Source organism: Crotalus tigris, unplaced genomic scaffold (genome assembly GCF_016545835.1).
Source record: "Crotalus tigris isolate CLP2741 ecotype Arizona unplaced genomic scaffold, ASM1654583v1 scf7180000019066.130152, whole genome shotgun sequence".
Classification (NCBI taxonomy): domain Eukaryota; kingdom Metazoa; phylum Chordata; class Lepidosauria; order Squamata; family Viperidae; genus Crotalus; species Crotalus tigris.
The window spans coordinates 69635-77758 of record NW_024097357.1 but is presented as its reverse complement, the minus strand read 5'-3'; the positions used below and the strand labels follow the sequence as shown (position 1 = coordinate 77758).

The 8124-nt window shown below is 34.5% G+C and overlaps 1 protein-coding gene across 1 annotated transcript; it reads left to right on the top strand.

Annotated features, from left to right (window-relative positions):
• The first annotated feature begins 2850 nt into the window (after positions 1–2850).
• Positions 2851–3843, top strand: LOC120315064 (olfactory receptor 2AP1-like). Its single transcript, XM_039358743.1, has one exon. It carries the CDS (start codon positions 2860–2862, stop codon positions 3841–3843), a length of 984 nt encoding a protein of 327 aa, XP_039214677.1. The 5' UTR covers positions 2851–2859.
• The last annotated feature ends 4281 nt before the right edge of the window (positions 3844–8124 follow it).

Genomic DNA, 8124 nt, shown 5'->3' with positions numbered 1-8124 from the left:
AGATTGTTGGGGGCAATATTCTGACTCTGTAAACTGCTAAGAGAGGGCTGTAAAGCACTGTGAAGTGGTATATAAGTCTAAATGCTATTGTTATTGATATTACACCATTTATATATCATTTCTATCATTATCTATCTATCTATCTATCTATCTATCTATCTATCTATCTTTCTATCTATCTATCATCTATCTATTTCTTACTGGTAATGTTTATTCTTACTTACTTCAAAATGGAACTTTTAGTTTTGGCTCCATTACTGAAATTGCTATTGCTTTATGGATGATTTCCTGGACATGTCTTTTGAGCTTCATTTTAAATCAAATTAATGCTCACATAAAATAGCAGAGGATTTTGCTTGAGTGAGAATGGGGAAATTGTCCTGTACAAAAGAAGTACATGTTTCTGAAAATATTATGGTAAACAGAATAGGTGTGGCTATATTGGCTTTCAGTTTCTTTCCAGGTGTATTATAGGTGCTGCTCATCATCTTCAAAGTCTTATATGGCACTGGGCCAGGTTATTTGTGTCAAATATAGTGGTCATGCTCCTAGTCCTTTCCCCAAAATATTGTCAATTGGTGGGAACTAGGAAATCTACTTAAAGAGATATCCCTGCTTTTTGCCTCTTAGAATCCTAAAATAGGGGAAATTGCCCCAGATTTTTGGCTTTCTTTGTTTGTTTGTTTTCCAAAGGAAGCCTTAAGCCTAGAGATAATTCACTTGAATTACAAAAATCTGAATGACAGCAAATAGCTGTCTAATGGCATCATGTTTTTACAGTCTGTTATCTAGTATCTGTATTTAAAGACTTCTAAAGATTAAGATTATTTATTTATTTATTAAATTTATTTGCAGCCCATCTCACTGTGGGGTTACTCTGGGCAGCTTACAACAATAAAATGGGGAAAAATAATAACAATACTAAAGGAATGAAATAAATAAATAAATAGTGGAAGTACAGTAATAGTCAAGCATGGGAAAATCAGAAAGTCCAGGCAGTTCAAATGAATATAATGGGTTTATTGCAAGTTTATATTCTCTACTGAACTATAATGATCAAAGCAAACAGGCAGTAGATAAGAGTCAGTGGAATTCAAGATGGGGTGGACTTAGATCTCTTGTAGTTCAAGGAGTTTCGAGACTGATGACATGTTTGACCCCTCCCTCAGACTCAGCCTGGTCATTTCCTATTGTAATACAAAATTAAAATATAAGTGGAGGGGGAGCAGGATGTTCCGAGGAGAGATTGGGGCCAGCAAGTTAGCCTAGCAAGGACAGCCATTTGTCTGAAATGGTATAGGGTTTCCTGCCCGAGCAGGGGGTTGGACTAGATGACCTCCAAGGTCCCTTCCAACTTTACTACTATTACTTACTATTGCACTCTAACTCTGCTGACTGCCGACTGTCAGCAGTTCAGCAGTTCGAGTCTCACCAGTTCAAGGATGACTCAGCCTTCCCTCCTTCTGAGGTCAGTAAAATAAGGATCCAGATTGTTGGGGGCAATATGTAAACCAGTTAGAGAGAGTTGTAAAGCAGTGTGAAGTGGTATATAAGTCTAAGTACTATTGCTATTATGTGAATATACTATTACATTTAAAATCCATTGTAATAATCTCTTTCACTCTTTCTCACTTCTTTCCTCAAGACTTGTATTTATTTTTAGGGATAATTTCATGATTACTTTAAAAAGAAAGTATTCATTTCAAATTTCTTCTGTATTCTCTGTTGAAAATAATGTACCCTGAACACTTAACATAATTCCCTGTGGCAGATGTGCCCAGAGAGATTAGGTCTTTGGAGAAGAAAGATAAATAAGCAACAGATATAAGCTTGAACATTACTAATTTCATCAATGCCTGGAACAAACTGCATTACATTTCTTTGAGGGTCATGTATGTTGCAGAGGAAATGGAAATTAATAATAATACATCCAGTGCTTCTGATAAGTTGAGACATGAAGTCAAAGCATCAACGGATGACACCAGTTTGAAAATACAAAGGTCTGTTTCTGTCTCCATGTCTTCTCTCTCTCTCTCTCTCTCTCTCTCTCTCTCTCCTTTCTGAATAATGGCTCCCAAACAAATAGATTCTTCATTTAAACATTACCTATGCATCCTTACACATTTTTCACAAATTTGGGTAGTGCACTTATGATAATAAACCCTAATATGCAAAAAGAATTGTGCTAATGGTATTTAGGACTATCCCCTCTCGATTCTATTAGCAAGTTTACTGATAAGGAAGAATTTATTGAAGTGTTTAAATTATGTGAAAGATTGCATTAAACTAGTATTAGACATAGAAATTGGAAATATGTGAACCCAGAAAATAGACTCATTAAAAAAAACAACACTAAAGCTTTTTAAATTTATATGTATAATTGTATATTAAGAAAAACAATACATACATATATACATAAATATTCACAATACACAGATATTGTATATATACATAAATATATACAATAAATAGTTATAAATATAAATTGGACAATAGCAAATGTGGATGCAAGAATATGTATTGTGAAATATGCATATGTTCAGACAATTTTTTAAAAACTGAATTTTAAAGTAATGTAAGATAAAATTAAGCTATACAGGATAATCCTAATGAAAACCAAAACAAAAGTATTCATAACTAAAATTCACCTTATTAAAATATATGCTTCAGCATAAATGTTAATTATTTTAGTATAAAATGTCTAAGATTGTCCATAAATGTGGTGATCAATTTTCATCAGTATATGAGGAAAAAAAAAAAACACTGCAAAGCAAGACACCTAATCATTGTAGTCAAGAGTTTAAATAAGAACTTTTTATTGAACATTGCAATATTGTTTACAGAGTATATGGCCATTTGATGAAACATTCCATGGCTAAAGAGGAGAAGGATAATCAAACAATGGTTGCAGAATTTATCCTCTTAGGATTCAGAACTCTTCCTCAGTTGCAGAACATCTTTTTTGTTATATTTTTAATAATATACATGGTGACAATGGCTGGAAACATTCTTATAGTTGTAGTAATAATAGTTAATTGCAGTCTTCACAAACCCATGTATTTCTTTCTGGGAAACTTGTCTGTTTTGGAAACCTGCTATACTTCAACAATCCTCCCTAGGATTTTGGCCAGTTTTGTAACTGACAACCATAGAATTTCTTTTAGTGGGTGTTTCCTCCAATTTTATTTCTTTGCTTTTCTAGCAGGAGCTGAAAGTTACCTCTTATCTATAATGTCTTATGATCGGTATATAGCTATATGTAAACCATTGCATTATATAACTATAATGAAAAACAGGTCTTGTATTCAATTATCCCTTGTCTCTTGGATGGTTGGCCTTGTAGCTGCTGCGGTCACCACCTTCTTCACTTCTCAATTAACTTTCTGTGGCACCAACAAAATTGATCATTTCTTTTGTGATTATGCACCATTGTTAATGCTTTCATGTAGTCCCACTGAGCAGACTGAAATGGCAATGTTAGTCTTGGGTTCTGCATGCACATTACCACCTTTATTTCTGACTATGACCTCCTATATCTTCATTATCAGAACCATTTTAGGAATACCTTCAACCACTGGAAGAAAAAAAGCATTTTCCACTTGTTCCTCTCATCTTATTGTTGTAACAATTTTCTATGGGACCCTCATAATTGTGTACTTATTACCAAAGGACAGCAAACTCAGGAATCTAAACAAAGAATTCTCAGTTTTCTACACAATCCTGACTCCCATGATCAATCCCTTTCTTTATACTCTGAGGAATGGAGAATTTAAAAAGGCTCTTGGGAAAGCTATTGGCAAACTTGCGCTACTGAGAATATCACTGGGTATACAACCCAGATAAAATATCCTGAGATAGTAGCAGGGATTGTGATATTTGAAATGTAAACAGAAATGTCATTTTTCTGATATGATGATGATGATGATGATGATGATGATGATGATAACAACAACTACCTATTCAGGATCTTGGGAATAGGTAGACAAAAATGCCAAATCCTGTCTAAATATCTGGATGACTGTGCAATAATTTATCTTTCAGGTTACAATGCATAAATAAAAAGCCATTATAATAAAATATAGAAAGTGTGAGAATGTGAAACATTGAGACTTTTTCTAGGAACAAAAAAAATGCATGCATATTTTTATCTGTTTGTTCTTTCAAAGATAAACTTTCATTAATACCAAACTCATTGCCATCCTATCTGCAATCTGAACTGGTAACTGCTAACTGAGCAGTGATCTGTCACACAATGTTCCTTCCTTTTCTATCCAAAAGGCAATTACAGCCACCATGACCTTCTTCTTGGCATTTTCTATGTGGTTCTAGAAAATACTTTATCTCTCAATTGCATTGCATGTTCAGGTCAGTCCTTGTTTAAGTGGAAATGAAAGCTGCAAAGAATTTGATCTAGAGAAGATAAATGGGACTCCCTTAAAAGAAAAAAGAAAAATACTGCACTGTAAAATTTATAGGAATTTTATTATTTTCTAACCTGAATGAATTTTAGAGCAAAAAAAAAAAAATGGATTGAATGAAAAAAAAATGTTTTTGAAAGAAAAAAAGGACAGCAAGATGAATTTAGATCAAATACTGTAAATTATATTGTGTAAAAATATACAGATTTTATTAAAATGTCCACTTACTTTATGTGAGGGAATAGAAAATATGTTTATTATCCCATGGGTCTTATTCTATTCCAGACATGAATTCTTCTTTCTATCTATAGTAAAAGATGGATATGCAACAATAGGATATATAAAAGTATCTGTATCACTTTAGGTATATTATCACAACTGCCTTTACTCTCAAACATTTCAAATTAACATTTTTTATTGTATAAAAAGTATTTCCTTTCTAGTTCCATAGGAACATCAGCATGAAAAACCCTTTTCTTAAGGAATAGAAGAACACAGTTTATGGGATATATGTTTTGCTTCTCATAAGCCATTTGCCATAAGACATGCTATTTTATCACTGGTTCAAAGCTGAATTTTGGTCTTCCAATCAATTGGTGGAAGGATCAAAAAGAACCAGTAAGAAAAAGTGTATCATAAATATAAATCTGGTTGGCTCTTTGCCAACTGAGAGATCATTTATTTATAGAATGTAATAGTGCTTATGATAAATAAGGATATAAATTGCACATAATTTGTATAAACAGTGGTCAGACATTTTAATAGTAGAGGCCAGAAAGAATAATGACAATGAAGAATCTTTTGTTTCATAACTGAATATCTTTGGGGACATTTCTTTTGGGTTGAAAGTACTATGTTAAATGTCAGACTGATTAGGGAAAACATCTTGGCAAGAGAACGCATAATTACATCGATTGACCTCTGGAGTTGAACTGATGCCTACAGATAGTTGACACATTGGCCTGTCCTTGTTCAATTTTTTCAAGGAAGGTGGGGATGATGAACGAAAGTGAGAAAAAGCCAGAATAATGTAACTGGAAAACTCAAAATAAGTCTGCATACAGCAGAAAAATAGAAATTGCATTTATCTATCATCATTGTATATATAGTAATAGCAATAGCCCTTAAACTCATATATCACTTCACAGTGCTTTACAGCCCTCTCTAAGCAGTTTACAGAGTTAGCATATTGCTCCGAACAGTCTGGATCCTTATTTTACCAACCTCGGAAGGATGGAAGGCTGAGTCAACCTTAAGTTGGTGAGATTCGAACTGCCAAACTGCTGGCAATTGGCAGTCAGCAGAATTAGTTTGTAATACTACTGCATTCTAACCACTGCACCACCATGGCTCTTTATTTAACAATTTATACTAACAAAATTATACTAACAATTTATACTAACAAAATATAATAACAAAATTGAAAAAATAATATTGAAAAATAAATAATGAAAAAGTTGACAGATAATTAAGTATGCATAGGAATTCATGAGTACTAAGGAACATATTGGCACTCTTGAAACACCTAGAGGAAGGCAGCATATAGATATAATTGTCTTTTAAAATTATATGAATTGTTTAATAAACAATTCATTTTTCTTTTATTATAGACAATGCAAGAAATAGGATTTTCTTCTTTCCTCTTGTATCATTGCCTTACTAATTTTTTTATTTTCTTATCATTTTTATTCCACTAAAAAGAGTTTTTATTACCACTAAGACACACTCACTTGGTAAGTGTCATTGATGAGCTCAAGGTTCAGAAGAAGGTTTTGTTGGGGCAATCTATACTTTGAGGAGAAAAAGAGGTGAATCAGAGATTCCCTCAGCATGATTTCCATATTGCACATACTCCAGAAGTACAAGAGGTAAGCTCTCTGGGCTTTCATTTTCATGTTTTAAAATAGTGGTAAATTTCACAGATCAACCACCAACCAACTAGTTTAAAAAACAGAGGGAGTGGGAATGTGGAAACCAGGGCTACAATCTCTTTAATGGTCAAATCAGTGAAATTCTAGACCTAAGTCCAAGGTCCAGGTAGAAAGGTACAACTTATAGCAGATGAACCAGACCAACTGGATGTAAGCATATTGCTACTTCTAACTATTTATTTATTTATTTTATGAGACTTATATACCGCTTTAAGTGCAAGCACTCTCTAAGCGGTGTACACCAGTAAGCAATGTATATATATATTTACATTGCCCCCAACAATCTGGGTCCTCATTTTACCTACCCCGGAAGGATGGAAGGCTGAGTCAACCCTGAGCCGGTGAGATTTGAGCTGCTGACCTGCAGAACACAGTCAGCTAAAGTGGCCTGCAGTACTGCACTCTAACTGCTGCGCCACCTCGGCTCATATGTCACTATGTCACCTCAATTCTCCTTCATGCAGCTTTTCAATTTTCCCACTGGAAGGGCTTGAACCAGGATGAGAAGAAAACACTATCTGCATCAATTAAAACCATCTTGGCTTATTTGCAACTGATAGTGTACTATTTTACAATGCACCAAAAGGCAAGACAAAAACAATGGATGGATACTAATCAAGGAGAGAAGCAACCTAGAACTAAGGAGAAACTGCATGGGTGTAGGTTACTTGGCACATTTCAAAACACTACTCTGCAGGTTTCATTGGTTGCCAGTGTGCTTCTGGATGCAATTCAAGGTTCTGATTGCTATCTTTATAGCCCTTTGTGACATGGATTTCCCAGTTGTTTCTACCCATATAATTTATTCCAGCAGGATAGGCATGCTCTGGAACCTTCATTGGCAAAGATTTTGGCTTTTCACAAAATACTAAATATCTGATTCTGTATTTGATCCTGTGACTCTAATTGAGTAAAGGTTCTGCTAACAGCTATTCCTGGTTCTGCTAACAGCCATTCATTAAATTATTGGTCCACAGCTTTTATGTATTTTTTTTTTTGCATTTATGATGGAAATTTGTTTCTAACTTATTTTAAGATAGGTTGCCACCAATCTTAAGTCTGTTCCTGTGATTTAAAATAATAGATCATCTATATATTTCTAAACCTCGCATAACTACGGTGCATCACAGGGTAAAACTTTTCAACCAAGGTATCTTAAATGGCTAGGTTACAGAACTGAAGGAATGAAATTTGGGGAATTTGTGGCTGGTTCAGTACTGCCACTGCATTCCAATAGTAAGGTATAATCAGATGATCCTCATTTTCAATGTTTCCTGATAGAGGAGGGGATCAACCTATTTTTCAAAGAACCTGAAGGCAGAACAAGAATCAGAAATTAATTAATTAAGGAAAGAACTTAGAATGAAGGAGAACTTTCCTGACAATTAGAACAATTAATCAGAGGACAACTTGCCTACAGAAATTGTAGGTACTCCAACACTGGAGGTTTTTAAGAAGAGATGGGACAAACATTTATCTGAAATGTTATAGGGTTTCCTGCTTGAGTAGGGGATTGATCTACAAGATCTCTAAGATCCCTTTCAACTCTGTTATTCTCTAACTCTGTTAAGTCCAAGTGAATTCCTGTCTCTGTGCTCATACTGCAGTCTCTTATTCCCTTCACCACCTGGCAGCAGCCATTACTTGCTTGCTTTAAAAGGAAGAGAAAGGGAGGGAAGGGGAGGGGACAGATGACAGGGATAGGATACGGAAGAGAGGGGAGAAGGAGATTAGGAGGAAGGAAGGAAGGAAGGAAGGAAGGAAGGAAGGAAGGA